The 22,668-nt window shown below is 41.6% G+C and overlaps 1 protein-coding gene across 1 annotated transcript; it reads right to left on the bottom strand.

Annotated features, from left to right (window-relative positions):
* Positions 1–300: 300 nt before the first annotated feature.
* Positions 301–22,406, bottom strand: VSIG1 (V-set and immunoglobulin domain containing 1; the record flags this gene model as incomplete). Its single annotated transcript, XM_082322892.1, has 8 exons — positions 301–520; positions 1,952–2,078; positions 3,107–3,226; positions 3,904–4,059; positions 5,664–5,862; positions 12,267–12,374; positions 18,855–19,015; positions 22,358–22,406. The coding sequence occupies 8 exons, from the start codon at positions 22,404–22,406 to the stop codon at positions 337–339; spliced, it is 1,104 nt and encodes a 367-aa protein (XP_082179018.1). The 3' UTR covers positions 301–336.
* Between the last annotated feature and the right edge of the window lie 262 nt (positions 22,407–22,668).

The following is a 22,668-nucleotide window of genomic DNA, read 5'->3' as shown; positions in this document are numbered from 1 at the left end:
CATTACTGATAGTTGACTGGAAAGCTCTTACTTTATCAAATGCTTCAGCCCATTTCCTACTTAGTTTTGCGAAATAGGTTGGATAAATGTGGATGATAGTTTTTTTATACTTATTTTTATGTGTAACTAGATAATAAATGAAATTTGGTTACCTTTAAAGGCCAAATCTTCTGCTATTCACAAAGTGCATGTGTAACAGACCCTTTTCCATCTCCAGCCCAGTGGTTCACAATACAAATGCCCGTTTAAGTTTTAGTCATGCTTCTACGTTAATTCAATGACAACAATTTTTGCATAAAGGGGTTCAAAGCTGACAGGGAAAACTCTGTTAAAACTCTAGGCTATTTCTTCTTTTTCTGCTTCTTGCTTCTCATCATTTTCAGGTGTTCCAGAGGCTGCTGTTCCATCAACACTAGTGTATTCATTTGTCGCATTGCTTGGTGGAACTGTGGTCACAGGAATGCTTTCTTCATTAGGTACCTGAGCATACTCTGCATTGGATTGTTTCTGAGCCATTTCTCTGCAGGAAGACAGAATGAGGATTGTGATTTCACGTGTTGACATCCCAGCTACACTAGAGTCTTTCAAAAGAATGAGTCTTTGTAGTTTTGTTGTCTAAACAGTAACCCCCTTATTATTATGATTCTGTCCAAGAGCACCTGAAAAGGCTACAACATCACTGCTGCTAAGACAAAAAGAGTGACAAGAGTGTGAGGTAATACTGATCTGCATCACTGGTTTAAGTGATCCCATTAGAATAAAATGGATTTTAGTATGTTTAGATGCTAGGCCAGGAAAGCAGAATGGGAAACTGAGTGCTGGCAAACAGTCTGAGAAGGGGCAGCAAAACACACTGCTTGGTGTGAGCTTTCTAAGATCCAGTGTCCCATTCAAGCGCGTTAAAAATAGAGTGCAGTCAGAAAAGAGCTATGAAAAGGATGAAATCTAGAAAAATATTTTTAGTAACAGGTATGAATTCCATTTATCTTATCAAAACAATAATAAACTACCTCCTGTTATTTATGCACTTTCACATATAAAAAATATCAGATGCTAGTGCATTAATTCCATGTAGTAAGATTTATTAGCATCCGAGCACAAAATTAGATGTTAATGCTACATCAGCTGAAAGCAGACATCAGGTGCATGAGTGACTGGCCACTGGGCTGGATTAGCAGAACTCCGTATCAGGAAGTCTTAGACCTGTGCTACAGGCAAGTGTCCAGATGACATAATATTTTTTTCTGGCCTCAGCTGCATGTATTCATTTAGCATTTAACATCATGGGGCTAAATACAATCTGTATAGCATATGAGATTATCCCTATTCTGAAGATTTGGCAATTTAAGGGAAAAATGAGCAACCGAAGCACAGAGGAAAAGAAATTGCCAGAGCAGGATCAAAATGGACATCCTGGGCTCCATTCTGTTGCCTAAACCTTGTGTCTCCTGCCATTTGAGATGCCTTGGAGTATCCCAAGCGTGTGTCCTGTGATTTTAAATAGCACTGAACTGAGCCCTCTCTGTTTAAATCCAGTAACGTACGATCCCAGTAAATTTGCTGAAGCAACCCTTAGCTGCTGTTCCTTTCTTTACTTCCTCCACCTGCCATTAACAGTCACCACTAACGTTTAAATATTAAAAACTGTTTTTCCAACTTGCCACTTCTAGTTTGTGTTGTTTAAAAAAACATTTACTTTACTATTTTAGATACTGCTAAGTGGTAGCGGCCTGTAAACATAGGGAAGGGGGTAATGGCAACTTCTGTTACAAGAGCAACAGTTTAAAAGTCACACAAAAGCAAATATTCTCACTCTGGAAGTTTTCTCAAAACCTGTATTATTTACCCTTCAAAAAATGTTTAGAGTAATTACATTTTACTTTAGTTCTGGATTATCAGCAGTGCTTTACAGAAATAATTGTCTTAAAATGAAGCAAACAGAAACTCTTACTGCATCTCATTTCGTGGTGACCTCTTATTCTTTGCCTTCTTGGTTAAGACCCAGACGATAACGCAAATGATCGCAGCTGCCACAATTGCTCCAATCAAAGCTCCAGCAACAATACCACCGTCTGAATCTGGAAAGAAAAAAAGATTACTTGACTTTTAAAAAGGTATTATTATAGCAAAATCTCAAGGAAATTTAGTGGAGGAGCCTTTAGCAGAAAGAAGGCATTGGATTCAAAGAACTAAAAAACTGACTGACAGCTGTATTTCCAGGAGGGAGGCCAAAGACTCGGTAGGAAACAGAGAACTGTGCTCTTATGACCTTTGTTGCTTCCTTTCTTGTTGGTTAGCTCCCTACCCCAACAAACCCTGTGTTTATGCCTGGCTAAGGGAAACATTAGGCTGTTAACACTGGCAGTAGTTGAAAGCCTTTGCTCTTCAGTCCTTGCAAACAAGTTCTGAAATTCAGGTTGCCTTTATCTCTGTCTTTCAGCTGAGATGTAAAATGTATGCTCTGATGATTTGGGAGCCCCCAAAACATTCTGTTTCCACTTCAGTACAGCTTCTACCTCTGACCTGCGATTTTCATTTTATAGACCACCGAGTAATTGAATGACCATTTCAGGGACATCTCTCGTGGCTGGTTGTACAACATATGCTTGGCTCTTGTTCAATGTTACTGGTTACGTGAAAAATCTGCATGCGGATGTGGTTGACCACGGCTTGAGGGCAGTCAGGATAAGGTATTTTTCCATGACTGCAGTATTTTTAGCTAGTGGTCACATCTACAGTGCCCCAGTCCTTGTACTACCACATTTCAGTGACGGCTGTAAATTCTGGGGCAAGAGGACCTCAGTCGGACTGTTGGCTGGAAGAAATTGCTCTAAACTCCGTGTCTGTCCGTTGTCACTAAAGGCTCTGCAGTCAGAGCCAGGTTCAGCTCCTGCTCCCAGTGGGAAATGAAGCTGGAGATGTTAAATCAGTCGTCTAGGTCAGTGTAAACTCTGGGCATGCCTGGATGAAAACTCCGGAGCTCTCCAAAGACTCTTCTGTTCTTACTTGAAAAAAAAATCTATGCTTTACGGTTGTTCCAGCATTTTCCTGCAAACTGTGCATGTCATACGTCAAATATGTGATTACTTTCATGCACTAAACTTACGTTTTGCAGTTAGGTCGAGCTCACAGGTACTGTTCCCCAGGACGTTGCTGGCTATGCACCGGTAATACCCAGTTTCAAAGGTGGTGAGATTGCCAATGTAAAGAATGCCAGTGTTTGGATCTGTGACAAAGAGAGAGTGGGTACAGATTACCTGTTGGATACTGTAGAGGCAAACCATTTTCTTTAGTTGGTAATAGTGAGAGCTATTCAGAGATTAGAATTGGGGTTCATTCATTTGGCGTTTTTTATATTCTTTAAATAAAAACCATTTACCTTCCTTGAAAATTACTACAGTGGATTCTGCAGGAGCGCATTAGAACATGAGAAGTAGGCCCCTACTCTGCAAATCAGTCTGTCTGTCTGATGTTTTACCCACATTGATACCATTGTCAGTGTAACTTCACAAATGAAAATGGAACAGGTACTGAAGATTTTCAGGATGGAGGTCTTAGCACCTGAATGACAAATTGACTGAGCTTACTTTGAGTATAAGCTCCCTCAAAATTCCAAGGGAAGGGAGATGTAAAAGCATAAACATTTCTCCCATTTCAACAATTTAAAGTAATGGCACAAGACTTTAACATGCCACACAATTTTTATTAAAACAAATAGAAAAAACATCCTGTTTGTGACAGCTGTCAGTTGATTTGAATAAGTAAAAATACGATTTTGTGACATTGACCGTCAGGAGAGGAGGATAAGTTTTAACTACCCTATGTGATACACAGTGTTTGAAATGGCTGGTACTATGGAATTCCAGATCTTGAACACGGTATGGCAGTCCTGTAGTTACGTACTAAGTTGTTCCGTCACAGGCTTGAGGGTATTCTCATCTACTTTGTACCAGTGGTAGGTAGGGCGAGGCAATCCTTCTTCACATTTGCATAAGAGGTAGATTAGATGGCCTTTTTCAGGTGTTCCTTCTATTTTGCAGAAAGGTTTTGACGGTTTGACTGTAAAATAACAATGAGGAGAACAGACACGTCATGAGTACATACCCGGGGCTGCAAGCATCCAGCTCGAGTTCTGGTACTGCGCTGCTATAAGTCAAGAATTGAACCCCAGCTACAGATTTCCATCTGAGAGCAGAGCCTTGTTTATGGATCTGACCAAAGGCTCTCCCATAAAGATTTGAGTAATATTAAATATATGTACATGGCCTAGGATACATTTTTATTATGTTTTTTTCCATTTGCATACTAAATATTATTTTGGAGGTATTGAGATGAAGACTATCGATTAATTAGAATGGGGCAATCACTATTCATCATACACCATTCTGCCACAGAGCAGCCTCACTTTCTTTAGGGACACAGCAAGAGCTTTTCCACATAAAGGGAGAAAGTCAAGGCCTGATACTTCTATGGAGGAAATAAATTAACTACAGTTCTGTTAAAAAATACATGTTTTGATAGCATTTCCTCACTTTGCACACAGGCAAAGATTCTGTCTTCATTTACACCTATTATTTTTCATTTCCAACCTATAGATCTGCTGTTGTCATTCTATATCAGCATATGTTGTCATTGCTATATCAGCAATGAACACAGCCCAATTTTGTGTGCCTAGATGAACCACCTTCCTTGGTTTTCATGTGAAAAGTACTATCTCTTACTCAACTGCTCCAAGATTTCCTATTTGTTTGGGGAATTTTAGATGAGAATTAAAAGTAGTACTTTGATTTTTCAGGGATTGAGTTTACAAATGTCTTATCCCTAGCAGATAGGCAAACGATGTTGGAATCACGTTCTCATATGACTTTGATTTGTCACTCTGACCCGGTATGAAGTCTCAATATAAAAGCAATGATTAGATGGAGTTAGTACAAACTTTTATTAGAAAGTAAAGTATCTCATGCCACTGCTTTTCATCGCTTCTGTCCTGCCTGTTTGTGGTTGAACTATTGTTTTCTTCCATCCAAAACAGACAGCATACTACTTCCATTCAACAGATACTGAGTTTCTAGAGTTTCTGGGAATGCGGGTGAGCCAGAACCCTTGGGCTGTAATGCTGCCTCTCCCTAGATTTACACAAGTCACTATGACCAACATTAGGTAAAATTAGTAAAATTTTGGTCTTTGCTGGGGCTGGATTATCCTAAAAGTAATGGCTTCAGAGAGAAGTTGTCACTCCCAGCTAAAAGGGATTTTTATTTTAATCAAAATTAGTATGACTTTGTTTTCCAACATGAAAAATGTAGTGAAGCTGGGTAATTCCAGCTACCCGCTTCCCTTAGGTAGCTTTTTGAGAGCACAAAGTGAATCTGAAGGCTGCTCATGGGAGAATGAGATGTTACTGTAGGCCAAGCAAGGGTAGCTGCCGAGTGGTATCAGGTCTGCTTGGTCTGGAAGCTAGAGGGCACCCCAGGCTCTGCCTGCCTCCAGAGCCCTGGGAAAAAATCTCTCAGTGCATCAGTCCGCCCTTTCTCTGCATCATGGGCCTTGTTTATCACAGTTCTGTTATTTCCTCTGGTCCTACGTATTTTGAGCCGTGAATTCAGTGTTTCGTAATAAGGGAAGAAAACTACAATACAGCAATAGAGAGGTAAGGCACTTACCCAGCACACTGACAATCACAGACTTTTGACTCTGTCCGGCGTTACCCTGTGGGCTGAAAACTTCACAGGTGTAGGAACCAGTGTCTGAGGGCTGCATGTTGGAGATTGTTATTGATGCATTCCCTGGACTTGTTGCAGCTGTTATCCTGTTCTTAAACTCTCCATAGGAGTAAGACTGGCCTTCTGAATAATAATAGATCTATGATAAAGAACCAATTGTTAGTTTAATAACAAGATGTCTTACTGCTGCTTTCTTTAGTACTCATAATTGGAATATAGATGATTTCTGATTAAGCCAAGCAATGTCGCCCCCTTTCTTGCCCCCTCTCCCGAGAAAGCAGAGATGAAAACATGGTACATTTGAATATATATATCTAGTGGTTCTTAAAAGACAAGCTTTTCAGAAATGGGATTTTTTAATTGTGTAAATGGACAGTAGCTAGTTCTTTATGGATACTCCAGTCACAGGCTGATGCATTTGCGAAAACAAAGGTGAGGCCATTAACCATCATATGACAATTCTGTGAAAAAATGCTAGAAGTCATGCACAGTGAATAGTGGTACTAATCGCAGCACTGATAATTTGTGATGTTATTAATAAGTAAGTGTCTCAGTAGAAGATTGTGACAAGAATGGACCTGTCATTGCAAAAAGTGGATGGCTGCAGAGCTTTCCAAATACAGAAGCTAGCAAACAGCTGAAACGAATCCACAAGACATAGGTCTAAGCAAACAAGGCACCTGATCTGTTGGCAGTAAATTTGGAAGCAATAAAAATGCAGTACAGGAACACCAGCAGAACCATCACACATGCAGTTAGAGCAACCATGCTGTTCTCCTTGTTTGTGTAATCAGGGTCAGAGCCAGTGTCATGGACTATCTTGGTTTTTTGAGTTTATACCATAGGTGGAAGGCAAGAATAGCTGTTCGCCCCAGTGCTTGGAGGGGCACCTATTTGGGATTCCCCTTTGACTAAATAGTAAAAAAAGTTTTGCAAAATTATAGACATAGTAAGGATAAATGTCTCTAAGGAATGCAACATTTCCTCCCAACTAAAAATTTGCTGTTTAACATTGACTGATTTCACTGACTTCAGCGGCATCAATTGTACTTAACAACACTGTGGGAGTAGAATTGGCCTCATAAGCTTGTAAGCCCAAACCTGTTGTCTGTTGGCTGAAAGGAGAAGTAGAATTGTGTTTGTTGTGGAGCCTTGTTGGTAGTCTGAGACTTGGGCCTTGAGTCTGTTTAGAAACTGCAGTGTCTCATCTGCTTTGGGGTAAATATAATAGTTCTCAAGGAGTACATGGGCTCTGTCCAGTCTAGCTCCGCTGTGAAACCAAGATCTGAAGGAATAAAGCTAATGTGGAAAACTATGGAATGTTAATTATTTTTCTCAGATGTTAATGATAGTGTTGTGTAAAAGTAATAGTATTTGGGATAGGCAGTATATTCCCCGGTGTCTACATTCACAAACTCCCTTGTCTAGGCAAAGTGAACAGTTCCAGCATATTCTGTCATTTTTTTTAAACTGGTGAGAGGTAACCATATAGAATTACAGTTTGGGACCCAAATAGATCTAACATTGTTCCTACTGACAGTATTCCAGAGTCAGCAGTGTAAATGTATTTATTGAAGTTGGACTGACAGCATGATTTTTAATGGGAATAGCTGGAAAATGCTTATAGGAAAAAGCTTCACAAACTCCTGTGAAATGCCATTCACACTTGACCAGTATCAAAATTTCCTTTTGGTCAAAGTTCCCTGCCTTTAAGGACGCTGCAAATCCCCAGGCAAGAAGTATAATTTGCTTTACTTTGCAGATCAACTGGTATTTATTCTTAATTCTGTTTATCCACCCTGATACAGTGTTGACTGAAGTCTTTAAGCAACGTTATCTGAAAGCCTTTATTAGCTTAAGGCAAGCTACACCCCAAAACTGCCAGAGCACAGCTGCTTTATGTGATAAGGCTTTGAAATGAAGGTCAGAACCCAAACTGCACAGCACCAGCAGCTCCGGTACTGCAGCTTGGCCCCATCTCAAGTGCAGTTTTGCCTACTTCCCAGCCAGACTTTATCTTTCCCTGCCCCAGGATTACAAACACCAGGTACAATTGATGCAGGGCCCTGAATACCAAAGCTACACTACTGCATTGCCAAAATGTGGAAAACTGGTGTTGCAGGGAGGAAGCATAAGAGGTCCAGTGTTAGCACGGTGGCAGACTAGGTTAGAAAGTCTGCTGAACAGCTGGATAGACTCTCCAGATTCCATTGTTTGCATGCAATGCCATCAGTTTTTAAACTGATTTTATGCTTTGTAAGTATGTAGAGATGGACCTTTATTGCAAAACTAGAGTCTGGATGTACACCCTCATATTCCCCAAGGAAGGAGAGTGTTCAAAATAGGGAGTTTGGTTTAAGCAAGTCTCTCATCAAAAAACTGATCTACCTGTAATTACAAAACCACACTGGCCACACTTGTCTATTCTACATTTATCCGAGTATCAGCAACAACAGAGTGTTATACTCTGTTCCTTGCAAGAGTCCGAAGTTACAAGAACTGTGACTTCTGACTTCATGCTCCTCTTAAGCTGACGTTCCTGTATAGATCTCAGCAGTGATGGGCTGGACTTGCATCTCCTCTCGATCGATTGCATCTGTTTGAGTGGGGTAGGGAAAGCGCCTCCATCAGCTCTTTGCACTAATGTGAAATTAAGTTGTAGGATGACTTAAATGAAGTAATGCGTGACTTGCAGCAGCAGGAGAGGAGAGGCAGGCCCATTATATCCTACTAAAAGGCCTGATTACTGAAAAAAGGGGCTAAATTCTACTCGGTCTACCTCAGAGCGATCTGGGATTTATGGGAGAGTAAACCGTAGCAGAAGCTGCCCACTGAGTGCTAGCTTAGCTATAGCACGTGTTCTTGGGAAACAGGACTGGCACTACAATGAATCTTAAATGCAGTTAGGGCATGCCAGTGAAGATTATAGAGGAGCAAGCACTCCTCGGTATATTTGGTCTGAAGTCAGGGTGAATTACGTGTCTAAGCCCTCATACAACCCATTGAAAAATTAATCCCCTGTGTTCTCTCTTCCAGCCTGAACGCATGCAGGGAAAATATTTTGTGTACACTGTGAAATCTGAGGCAGGTGTCAACACAGCAGAGAATATTTGTTCTCTTCATGGATTTAAAGAGAATCTTTCTGGGTTGGTTTTTTCAACTATGAACAGAAAGGCAGAGGAACATCTTAAGGAAATGCATTCAGTTCCTCTGCAGGCTCCTGCCTGTCCTCTGTTCTTCTGCTCCTATATGACGCTTATCCCGCTAGCTCTGGAGTTTGTTGCCTGAAGGAAGGTGGTAAACACCAAAAAGGCTGAGTAATGTTGTGATTAATTACTGAGTGTGTATCTTGTCCCAGAGGTATGATGGGATTGTGTACACAGGAAATTTCATTTAAGAGAAACATGTTTCAGTTAATTGGCTGTGAATTCATAGCCCGTTTTAAACAATACACTCAAAATGGGTATTTTAACCCCTTGTTCGAAGTGTTTTCATGCTGTCCTTGAAAAGCTCAGGTCTGTGCCTTGCAAAAAGCTGAAATGAAAATCTTTGCAAAAATGTTTCTATTCCGTTTCAAAAGTAAAAAACTTGTTTTCTATTGAAGATACAGAAGACTTTATTTTTGGGCAACTGACAGCTAATGTTCCCTCCTACAGACATACATCTCATTGACATTTCTTTCCATTTTACCTAAAATGTCCCTAAAATGCCTGTATGAGAAAACTGTAAATTTAGTCAATGATAGACTTTTCCTGGAAGCCTTTTTAATTTGATGTGATAAATATATTTAAAGTGCAACATCTTGAATGTAAAAAAATAGGAAAGAAATCTGCTGTGCTTCTCTTGAAAAAGTAAACTTTTTATGTCCTCAAGCAAATCATGAGCAGCTCTAGCGAAATCGATGATTTACCAGTGTAAAAACAATATTGAGGATGCAGTGATGGTCGCTGCTTCTCATTACCAGCTAGTTTGCTCATGCAAGTTTTTATATAATGGTGCCTTTTCACATTTCATGGGAGCAGCTGCCTGGGATGACTAATCAAACAACTGACAGAAAAAAGAGCGGAGATTATCACTCCTAAAAATGTTGTTCCTAATAACTCCACAATCTGAAAAACAGTTTCTGCAAAACAGCTAAGTTACCCAGAAGACGTCTCCCTGACCTTAGAAAGGATTGCAGCTTAGTTGGTTATTCAGCCTGTGGGCCAGGCAGTGCCTAACGCCGCTAATGGCAGCAGCCATCCTCCTCGGCCCTCTAAGGCAGTGGTATAGTTACTCTGCATTTCCACACTCACAGTTTCTGCTGCAACCAAGAAAAGGATTTGGGCTCACAGACTTCCAAGGCAGTTGAGTCAATTATTTGTGTACCTGTTTGGGGGAGCTGGGTTAGAAACAGAACAGGGAATCGGGAATGATCATACTCGTTTGGAGGAAAATCTTGGTAATCTCAGCGCACTCCAGATGCTGGAGACAAGATTATTTGCGTCCCCAGTTCTGAAGGATCTGGTACGTGAAATCACATGTCCTTATCTTCTCCTTAAGCCTGACTTGTGGGAAGGCTGCTCCTCTTCTAGTGTGATGGTGAGGAAAGTATTCCCCTGCAGAGGAAGCAGTTGGCAAAGCTGATGCTGAGTTGAGGATTTTCAAAGGCTGCCAGATGTTTGGCAGAGAGTGAGGAACCCACCTACAAGTTTTCTTTATACAACTTCTATAGAAAGATCTTCCTTAGGAGGTGGAGGTTGTGTGTGAAAAAGCAGTAAATTAGAAGAAGAAACATGCCTCCATCTGCTTCCTTTCTTCTTGGGGCAGGACAAATACATACTAGAATTTGCATAAATGTGTGTCTTTCAGATGTCTTTGGATGGACTCATTCATAATTTCCAGGTCAATATTCCTCCCACCCTCCACCTCCTGGTGTCATTGCGTCACATTGCTGTACACGCCTAGTACATGGGGATATCAAAATTGTAAGATGAGATGTACTTGAAGATGGGTTACAGAATGTCCCACGGTAATCTTAATTTCCGACTGGGGCCAGTTTCAGGACATGACTTCCTTTCCAGTACCTGTCTTCCCTCCCCCAGCCCCTTCTCACTTTCCCCCGCCAGCAGATGCAAAGCTATAGCATCCTGTTCGATGACGTTTCTGTAGGCTGATGTATTCAGCATCTGATTCACAGTCTCCCCCTGGAGAGCTGAAAAGCTCAGGCGTTCAGAGGGCCCTGTCGCTGGGTTGTTTTATCATTTTCTGTTTGACATTTTCTCAAGCTACTAGAAAAAGAACCGTTGAAGTCTCTCATTGATAAATGCAAAGGAGGATATTAAGAGCTTTACGGGTTTGAGATCATGATCTCTTTTTGAATTCTGAGTACAGACAGAATTTATAAAATAACAACAAGGGAAAAAAGTGTTCATCACTCCCTTAAGCGTCTTACCATCTAATTAGAGAACAAATGGCACACACTCGAAGTGTTAATTAAAGCCCAAGGCTCAGATTCTGAACTCTGGCTGGATAAGAAAGGAAATGCTCACGCAGGCATGGGTTTCTTTGACGTGTGCCGTGTGACTGAGTCTGGCCCCAAATGCCTTTTTTCAGCCACAGCTCCTTTTTACACATTTTTGTCAAAACTCTGATCTGCCAGACTGTAGTAGGGGGATTATGTCCTGCATTACTGGGATTTTTGCATGGGTAATTGAGGATGTTAATAATGACTAGAAGCATCTTGTCACAATTGCGCATTGGTAGAAGAAGAAAGGGATGGAGTCAGAAGCCTTTAGAGGATTAATCATTCAGCAGCTTTAACTGGTGCAAAATACTTTTGAGGAGCAGCTCTTTCATGTTCTCACAGTGTCATTCTTGTGGCTGAACTATTAGTGAATAATTTCTCCAGTGCATCAAGCACAAACATGTTTTCTCAGTGCATTTGGTGTAACTGCTCTTCAGCAGTTATTATTAGACCTCAATTTACATTGCGTTGTACCCTGTACTTCATGGTGAGACAGGAATCCCACTGCAGTCAAAGAGAGTTTGGAACGGGTTATGGCTGGGACGTTGAGCTGATGGCTGAGAGAAAGCCAGTTCAGCTTAGTGTCCCTCTGTATCCATCACATCTCAAAATGTTGTTCTATTCTAGAAAGGAGATCCAGGATGATTTTTTTTTTTTTTTTCACTATGCAAATATGTAGCCCTAGATTTGGGCTATCCAGACTTGCTCATATTCAGCCCAGAGGCTCCTGGTGTGTGGACAAGCCCTTCAGATACCCTTTGGGTAGAATATTCCTGAAGGTGCTGGTTCAGCCACCTAGAATAGCTGTGGGAAAAAAACAACAGCTACATCCAAAATAATTTTGATAGAGAAAAATGCAATAAAAAATAGGGCGAGTTAGAAACTCTGAGTGATGCATCTGATTCAGCTTATCTCAGTCATGTGCTGGTTTTAAGATTTTAATCCAGAACATGATTACAGGTCTCACAGTAGCATAAATCTAGAAGAAGCTATTTAGCTCTTTTTTTCCCTTAAGATTGTGGGTATTTTTTTCTTACCTTGTATCTCCAGCTACATCTTCCCCGTGCATCTGTCACATACACCATCTTTTGACAATGACTGACTGACTTTTCATCCATACTCAGAATACCGTGACACGGGGAATGCTGTATTTGAGTAAAAATGTGCTGATCTGAGAGTTAAATGAGACTTTAAATGCTCCCCCAAAATCAAAGAGCCTGTTCTCTACACGGCTCCCCATCAGTACCGCCAGCGCTGTTCACAAGGGCAGGGTGCCTCGTGTTCAGCGGATTTTGCAGAAGATGTTTCAAGCCCTTGTCAACAGCGAGATGCAATACAATCTTATTTCTAAATTTTACCTAAAATTAGGCAAACTAAGATTGAAGTCTAATCTTTGCTCCAAACACACCCGTTCCAACCTGATCGTTTTCTACTTGTCTCCACTTTCCTTTGTGTTCTCACTATTGTCTGCTTCAGTGTATGGGTTTATTTTATCTTCTCCCCGCAGACTGTCACCCCAGTGCCAGAGACAACCACAGGCAGTCCACAGTAATCCCACTGACACCCAGGGAGTCACTCTGACCGCAGCGACATGACAACAGCGTCCCCATTCCTCTGCATTGGAGGTGTTGCCTCTGCTTTCCATGGAGCTATTCCTTTTAAGTGCCTGCTCAGTCATCTCCGTGCTAGATAAAACTCGATTTAAAAAAAATCACCTCTAGGCAAAAAGAAATGCTCATGTATCAGAGAGGCTCTTTCCAAGAAATTGTCCTGTACTGCTTCAGGAGGTGCTTTTCACAGGCTCCTCTCCCCTCCTGGGCTGGACCGGACTGCTCTGCCCCCGAGCCAGCGTCCCTTGCCGCACCGACAGCCTCTGCAGCGCGTGATCGCGGTTGTCTGTGGCTGAAAGCGTGTGATGGGTCCTCAGGAGCTGCTCATACTACACAGGGAGGAATTTGTTCTTTCAGTAGTTTTTATGGGAACCTCACACTTCTAGGGCTGGCTGGCCCCCGGCTCTCACATGGTAGCCCAGCGCCCATGCCTGTGCCTTGCTTCGTGCCAGGCAGCAGAGTTGTGCTGGCAGTGGGACTCCATGTCATCTGAATGTGGGTTCTCAGGGTGAGAGGAGCAGACACAGTTGTGCTCAGATTTCTCTTCTTGCATCTCTTTCCTTTCTTGGGGTCTGCCAGCCCGTCCCCTGTCCCTGAACAATGTGACACAAGCCTGCTCGCTCCCGTGAAGATTTTGCAAAAAGTGGCTCATCAGGCCTGCAAGGCTGGGTGTAAGGACATGACTGGACTTCTCCTAAGGGAACAGTGCCATCTTCCTCTTCTGTATGGTTTGCAGTAAGTGAAACCCTCCTTGCCCCTATCCGCTAAACGATACTTTCTCAGTAGTACAGATATGAAAAAAATACAGTGCTCTGGCAGGGTGAAAGCTAATATATACAATAAATGGAAGATATTCTTGCTGTTACGTGCTGTTACATGCTGCTAATACTCTTTCCCTCTCAACTGCCCAACTGTACTTTTACCAAAGCAGTGTCAATGTCACTGTTTGCAAATATTTCAAGCTCGCTTTTTTTTAGAGAATATTTTTATGAGAAGTCTATCAATAATTCAGTTTCTCTTACAAGTAACAGTCATTCATGACCTTTACTCATCTAATGAATTTAAAAGGTCAATCAAGGATTCTGCCCTGGGCATATCTTGGGTAGCCACATAGTGTCTCTGATGATTTCACTTACTTTAACTGTGGGTGGCCTGGACCGGAGGCTCAAGGTGTGGCCCTGGGGAGGTTCAGGAGTTGTATTTAGCTTTGCAAGGCTGTAGCCTCACCTGCGCAGAGTCAACAGCAGGCTTCAGTCTTTCAAACATTTACTTAGGTGCTTTACACCGAGGTCAGCCGGGTGACTCAGAGCACGAAATGAAGCAAGGTGTAGATCTTAGCAGGAGCTGAGACCTTACCTTATGAACCAGGCCAGGCTGTGATGTACTCTGTTACCCTGGGTGAGCTGAATAAAGTAATGTTTGCCTCAGTTTGTCTATATGTAAAATAGAGACAGTTCAGTATTGGAAAGTTCTCAAGATCCTTGGCTGGGAGTTATTATTTAAAAATTAAATTATCATGCAAAAGACATGTTGCTAAGGCGTAAATGGCAAGAAGAAAAAGTTAAAAATACGTATGGCATCTTATTTTCCATGAGTTGATATTTACATTATTTAGTTCAAATGAGGGGAATGACTTCCACTGGAGAAACTTCTCAGGAAAAGAGCAGAGTTAGGCTCCGATTAGTAAAAAGATCTATATTCGCACACTATATATAGCTGCACTATCTTCAAAACAGCACCGCGAACACCTGCCATTCCGCTGTTTGCTGCCTCCCTTTTCATCGTACTGCCTGCAAACAGCCTGTTTGCGGTATTTCATCCTCCCCGGTGTAACTGCCATGACTTTTAACTCTCGAGCACCTGCGCCAGCATTGTGTAAGGTGGGCAATGTGGAACAAGATGTGAAAACACCAGAACAAACAGCAAGAGACACCAGCCAGCTTCACAAAGCCAGTGCTGGGAGGCAGATCTGCATCAGGTCTGCAAACTAATGAACAGCCCTGCCTCACCTTGAAGCAAGGTAAAATCTGTTGCTGAATACTCTGGGGCATTAAATTAACACTGGCACTAGTCCTGGTCTTATTGATTTCACTCCAGACAGGACTGTGCCTGAGCCTATGTATCTCAAAACACTGCAAAATCTATAACGTAAGTGGCAGTGTAAAATACTTGACATTCTTTTTAAAAAAGGTACCTATGGCCTCTGTGCTTCTTATATATTATGTCCTAAAACCTAGCAATTTAAAGCTTGTGTTCATTAATGCTTCAAGCAAAAGGCATCTTAATGACATAAATTTGCCTTAATTCTAATGTTCTACAGTTTGCTCTATTATTTGCTGCCACTGTGGAGAGAAAGGGCCATATTCTCAATTATGTAAATAAACATTATTTATTAAAATCAACATTCCCCTCCCCATATTTGTTATGGAGAACATCCCCTCTGCATAATCTTATTATTGTGAATATACTATCCATGTGAATAACACGGTCATCCAGACATCTAGCATTTAGTAAGATGTCAGGAATATTTAAAATTGTAGGAGGTGGGATAAGAAGATGTATTTTCTGCAAGTTTTTAAAAAAATTGTAAGTAAGTCTCCTGTCTTCAAAATATTTGGCAGAAATTTTCAACTTTAAAAAATGGAATTTGAAAACGTTATCCATTTAGTTGCTGAAAAAAATGACAAATTTTGAATGGAGCCAGAATTTTCAAAAAACTTTTTCAGGGAAAATATATGCTATTTATAAGGAAGTGTTTGTGTGTCTGTTTATTACAGACATTTTAGAAGAATCTAAATATCTCATAAAATTAAATAATTTTATCCCAGTTAAAATGCAAGCTACTGTTCTGGTATTCCCTAAGGCTTGGTCTATATGTTTTCAATTCAGCTGGTTTTGTCATCTTACCAGCATATTAAATATATTTTTGGCTTGCATTTTAGCATTCTTTAATCTAAACAGTGAAAGCCAAAGCTGGCAATCTCCTCCATTGCCATGCATGTATTTCCTACTTGGAACAAAACGTGAAACTTAATTTCAGCTACGTGCCAAGCAACCAGGGCAAAGCCAGGTTTGTAGAAAGAGAGATTATTTTTTGTTTAAACTTGGCGGGGAAAAACATGCATGCGTTCAGGCACTCAGGCCTTTCTGAAACTCAGAAACCAGCCTGAAATGGAAATAGCAACCTCGTGTTGCTGTGGGTTCAGAGGGAGGTTGAAAATCTAATTTCATGTTCAGCTGTGTTGTGTAATTTCTTAAACTGTATTTTCCACAAGCAGTCACAGTCCTTTCTTCCCAGCATTTGCATTAACACGATCAATTTTATAATGAATAGGTTCAAAATGGTAAGGAATTGCCGTGTTGTGGTGAAAGGATACAGGGTCAAGCAATGGGCTGTGTGTTCACCTGCAGGACTGGGGCACTACTCTTTCTAAAATGCTTTTAGCAGCCCATTCAGTCCTGCAGCTCCTCACACACACGCCCGCTCCGGGCACATGGGCAGGCTCAGAGGAGCGCGGGGTCTCCTCCGAGCCTCGCTGCGCCTGCGAGCCAAGGGTAACTGGCGCTGCAGCGAAAGGAAATTTCACCTCGGTGTTCAAGGAGAATGGGATTAGTCACTAACCCATGGCCCTTCCAGATTGAGTTGGCTTTATTTAATGAAAATGCAAATCATCCATTACAAATGCATGTGTGTTGCGGTGTGAAAGTGAATTTACTGTGAAATTAGTTTCAGACAGGGAGAAAACCAGATGCAATTTTTCCAGTAGTGTTTCTTACGGCCCTTCCAGGCACGGCTTTCCCATTGCCCGCAGCGGGAGCTGCAGGAGCCAAGAGCGCGTGCTGAAGGGTTCGATCCGTAAGGTTTCCCTGACATTTGGTAGCCTCACATCAGTTAGGTCTTGTTGAGCATATTCTGAACCACCCACAGTATTTGATGATTATAATCCTCGGGGGGGTATTTTCTCGTCATTGGTCACAGCTTACAAATGGTTTTCCCGTCCTGGATCTCTTGAAACTGTCTGATTCTCCCTCTAAAATACCTGCAACTACAATCTGCTTATTTCTCTTGGTTGTGACCAGAAAATGTATTGCATTTATTGTCTTTCAACATGGAAAATTTGGCGCAAGTAAAACAGAGAGACTCTAACCAAATCTGGAGAAGATGGGCTTGATCCTATCTCAGTCCTGTACTTCCCACCTGAAGAACTGATTAAAATTTATGATGTCATGTACTGGATCAAAATTATAATCTATTGTACTATATACAACTTACTTAGGAAACCTGCAGTACCACCCTTTCACCCGGAATTCTTCATTTAATGAAATAGTTTTGACTTGAAAAAAGCAAATTATGAGTAACAACTATGCATACAATTAGTCAGGCAAGGTCTCGGTCTGGCATTCAGCTACAGTCAGAATTTGGGATGGGCCCAGTGTTTGTACTTAGCACTGTACTTAGTCTTTATCTGTGGCTATGATATACTGCAGGAGGGTGAGCACTTCGGCCTTAGGTTAAATCGCTATTTCTTACATACTGGCTCTTGCTGTTCAATGCCAAAGGTGTTACATCCTGTACATTCTGCAAATTGCACTCTCATTCTGCTATAATTGATAAACCAAATCGAAGATATGGCTCTACCAGCAATGAACATATTATTAGGAAATTGGTGAACATGAGAAGAATATCATCAGTGTGGACTGTGACACTCTTCTAAGTCAAATCTCTACATCAACTCTCAGGTGTAACACCAGGCAGGAGGACTGAACTTTTAGAAAAAAAAATGTTAGCAACAGGATAAAGGCAATGGGAGAGAAAAGGGACTGATTGTCTAACAAACAGGCACAAGCCCGACGCTAGGGCAGGGAAAAAAATCACAGTCATCTTCAAGGATGCAGTAACACTTCTAAATCAGCATTTCTTCTTGCAAAGGAAGAAATTGCTGACTGCTCAGCACCTGTCAGGACCGAGCTGGTGGGAACTCATACCCTGCATGTTATGCTGGGAGTGAGATTCATGGATTCATTTCCCCACCAAAACGTAAGATTAATGGATAGCTCCTGAAGTCTGGGCAGTTCTGTGAGTGCATATAAGAAGTTACACGTCCCATCCCTGACTCCTTCCAGGCAGACCAGGCTGCTCTGCAAGGTCTTTTCAGCCACATGAGAGGCTGGGGCAGTGGTTACAGCACGTAGCTGTCTGGTACTTGGTGTCCTTCCCAGTCCCAGTGCTGTCTCCGTGCTGATACTGCAGCCTCCCCTGCGGTCTCGTTCTACCCCCGGGGGGAGATACTGTTTGCCTCTGCTGCCTCTCCGGGTCTCAGGAAGGGCAGGGAGCATTTGCCTTTGATCTATAATTGTTCTGCTACCACAAAGACACTCGTGGGATGCCACAAAATACCAATGCAAGTTTGCTGTGGCAGATTTCCTGCTATGACAAATTTCTACCGAGTCCTGCCAAAATACTGCTCACTTTGCACCGACAGCCTGTCGTTGCGCACCACTCCTCTTACTGAGCCGCCTAATAGCAACCGTAGCGGCTGAGTCAAGGAGCTCTCATTTGACCCTTAAATGGGGGGACGTCTTGTTACGGGCAAGGGCGTCTCACCAGGAAAGCGGCCTTCACAATGGCAGGAAATATCAGCCAGACAGGAGAGAAGGGAGCTGGTCCAGGGGCTGGAGCGCTTGTGTGATTTTTGGACACCTGGTCTTTGCTCCGCTTCACGCTTCCGCTGTGACTTGGAGCAAGTCGTTTGAGCATCTGAATCCCTTTTGCACCTTCTCATAAGTTTCTAAAGCAGTTCAGGCATGCCAGCAGGAATTAGGAGCCTAGGTAACTTTGTGCATCTGCCCCTAAATTTCACTGCACCCCAGTCCCTTGTCTTTAGGGTAGGAACACCAACATTACCTGCCTCCCTGGTCTGTAGTGAGGATACACTATCAAACGTAACAAGATTCGTTGAGGGCTTAAGGATACCTTAAATATAACTTCATATAAATAATAAATAAATATCTTACGGTATGCAGTTGGCTCTCTTTGGCACTGTAAAAGCTCCACTGAATAAAGAAATTTCCCAGCGGTCCAGAACTGGTGTATGTACAGAGGAGGGTTGCGTTTCCACCTGCAGTGACATTCACCGTCTTCTCGGGGACGGTCACCACAACGCCGCTGACGTGGCCTGTGGGCAGTAAGTGTGGTGAGGAGAGATCAGCCGGGGCCGACCCTGGGAGCCGTGCGGGAGTGCCTTGCTCCCTGCGTTATTGAAGAAACCCGTAGGACGTGTCTAGTCGGTCTCCTTTTCAGTACAGTTTCCCTTGGGCTTTGTGTGGAAATTTTAGCGATAACAAGCTGGGAGTGGGTAAAAGCTAACAAGCAAATAAATCCCCTAGAATACCTGTGCCCTTAAAACAAATAATATTCTGAAAAAGCAGAGTTCCTAAAAACGTACTTGTTCTCACTTGCAGAGACTTGTCTTCTCACTAAGAGCCTGTGGCTAAACCAAACCTTTCTTTTGCACTCGCAGTGCTCTCCTGCACCTTGCACTCTCATTCACAGCTGTCTCTGGCCCTCTTTTACACCCTTCTTGCCCTCTTCTTTTGCAGTTATTCCTTTAGATGTCTGGTGTTCTTTACCGTGGATCACCGTCTCCTACAGTGTTGTCTCTTCCTTCATTCTTGTGTTCTGACTCGGACTCGGTGGCACTGTCAGGTTCCCCCAGGCTGGAGCCCAGCAGCCTCTCTCCGCGTTTCTTTTGCTAACTACTTTGCTTTTGTTTAGGTTTCTTAGGGCTTACATGCAGAAGCTGTTCTTTTCCAATGCTTTTACACTGGAAATGTCAAACTAAGCTTTTTGGAACTGCTTTTATTACGTGGGTTGTGAGAAATTCTGTGATAACTTGATCAACCTTTTCTGTTGTGCTCAAAGTCTTGGCTACGCAGCCATATTAATGAAAGGAATCAAGCACCACCTTACAGGATTTCTCTGTTTCTGTCCTCCATATAAGTTACTGCAATGGTGACATACGGCAACAAAACTAGAGCTGTCAGAAAAATAAGTCTGAATTTCAGGGTTTTGCTAGATCACTGAGTCCGGTTCTAAAGCTACTGTCTAAAGATTCTGAAGGAGAATATATTTCTTTTGAATGTGATGGAAAACATAAATCTTTTGGAGTTTTCTATGTAAAGCAAGCAAAGTGAGAACTTCATGTTATAATAATAATAATTTTCACATAGGCTTATTGCACATATGAATGACAGAGGCAAAACATACAAAATATTCTTCTCAATGAAATATCTGTGCATCTTATGTTCAGGTGCTGCTTTTGAGAGTTTAAGCAGAACCTCCAGTAATACCAAAAGGGTATTTTGCTCAAATTATATCAGCTCTATGAGAGAAAACATTATTTAGAAGAGAAATATAATCTATTTTGACATTTTTAACCATGTAAATGTTGCAGATTCATCAGTTGCTACAACATGCAAACCTATCTAAACCTAGAGTCTGAACTCTTCTGGGTCTGTTTTCCTTCTTTGATGGCTTCAATAGTAAAAGCTCATTGCAAGGAAGAAGAGAATAATCTCCTTTCCATGTTGGTGGTTGCTAGGATGAGAACTAGCGGGTTTAAACTACAGCAAGATTTACATTATATGTGAAGACAGTCTCACAGGAATGGCTGGAGACTGACCTAAATGTGTCAAACCTGCCTTGGGGAAAGGGGGGATCCCAGTGCTGGCTGCAAGTCCTGCTCGTCCTGTGAGTTCACAGTAGCTTAATCCGTACTGAGATGTAATATAAAAGCAGTGTAATATTATTTTAGATGTCTCATTTCACTCTTCTCAGCTTTAAGAATTAGAGTTGGTCAGAGGATGATAGTTTCTTGCCACAATAATACTTCCAGGTTTACATGTATTTATTTTCTGCTCTTTGCTGGATTAAAGCTACAGTCTTTCAATGCAATATCATTCTACTAAAACCATCCATTTTCCAGTCATCTGCTCCACACATTTCCTTTATCATTCTCTGGTTTTGGAGTCAGGAGTGCCACAGAGCCTGGCTGTTATAAGCTTTTCCAGAAGAAATTAATTTTAGCAGAAATGACTCCACAAAGTAGTCTAGTTTCCATGAAGCTGTATATTTTGAAGAAATACATTTAGATGAAATAGGCTTCACTCTAGTAAAAATATAAAGCCAAATCCTATCAAACTTCCATTGTCCAGTGAGGCTGTTTAAAGCCATCACTAATTGTAAGACGGAGCTTTTGACTGAAAATGGAGTGAACTGGACCCGCAGAGCCTGTTCCCTCATCATGGAAATTAATGGGAGTTTTGCTTTGCATCTATTTCACTGTTTATGGTTTCAAACTCGTAATCCCATTTCATACATACAGGCCTTTTGGTTTCAATGAAAAAAGTGCATGAGTAAGAAGTACCTCAGGGAAAAAAGCTAGCGTGAACTGGACAATAACTAGTTAAAAATAGTTGATCTATGTCTTTGACTCATTAATATTGCAGTAAGACCACTTCCTTGCTATAGAGAAAGTCATTGCAGCAAATTGGGAATCGCTCACTTTCCCTGAAGTCCCATGCAGTCCATTACGCTCGTGAAGTAAATCCAAGTTTGCTGATCTTTTCCTAGCCACTGCAGAAACCCCCGGTCAGTGGTGCCCACCAGGATGGACACACTGCTAGTCTTAAATCCAGAACTTTAAAATTAGAGGACATTGTTTTGAAAAATATTGGTACTAACACTGAATTACTTTTCATTTCTAAGGCAAAAATCTGTGGGGTTTATGTGTGTGTGGGAGAGATAACATTGAAACACCAGGAGCAACTATTGAAACTATTTTTCTGGCATCCAAACCAGATAATTCCATCTTGAAAAGAAAATGTGGAAACTAACTTCCATTTTCTTTCGTGGATACAGAGGCTGTTCATCTCCATGGAGCATTAGACTTAAAATGTCTGCTTCTGTATGTATTAAAAACAAAGCCTAGCACAATGAAATGTCCTTGAAACATGAATAATATATAATCTTTAATATACCATATAATTCCTAGACTCCACAAAGTATTACATCCTCACTTAACTTCAGGGAAATCCAGAGGATTATTTGCATGCTTAAAGATAAGCATCCCCCCAAATTTTTTGGTGGGGGTGGGAACGAGGCAGCGTTTCTCAGGGCTATTATCAAGGGGAGACAAAAGCTGAATGGGAGAAAACCTAACCTTGAGACGCTTGAAAGACCCTAACGCTCTACGTGAGAGCTCTTTGCCTCTTCCTGTCTTTGGAGCAAAGCACTAATTTATCAAAGCTAAAATTCTGTTCTTGAGCAAAAAACTCTTACCGGCCAGTGGTCAGCTTGCTGATTTCCACAAAAATGGCACAGCATTATAACCACGATTTTCATTCCATCCTGAAATAAATCTTGAATGTTCTCCTAGCTTGCCAGTCAGGTTCACCTGCTCTCTATTTCAACAAGTTCCTTTATCCCACTGCTATTTCGATCAGTTTGTTATTCTTACCTGTAAGGATGGCTAGAACTGGAAATATCTCCAGCATCGTTGCAAACATCTTCTTGACGTTGGGAGAGAAAAGAGACCAGATGTTGCTTCTGACTTCGACTAAAACTCAACTGGTTTTTTTTTAAGCGGGTTTTTGTTTTCCTTATCAGCTGTGTATCAACACGTCAGTAAGCTGTTTCATTCTCCTTTATCACATGTGTGCCTTTCTCCGACTAGTGGTGTGACTGTTCGGTTGAATCCATTTTGTGGGTTGTAAGCAACTAAAGGGTTTTGTTAATAACAAACCTTTGAATCAGAGAAGCCCAGATTCT

This window comes from Platalea leucorodia (genome assembly GCF_965183815.1).
Source record: "Platalea leucorodia genome assembly, chromosome: 10".
NCBI classification, from domain to species: domain Eukaryota; kingdom Metazoa; phylum Chordata; class Aves; order Pelecaniformes; family Threskiornithidae; genus Platalea; species Platalea leucorodia.
Note: the sequence above shows the minus strand (reverse complement) of the source record. Positions and strands in the feature narration are given on the sequence as shown.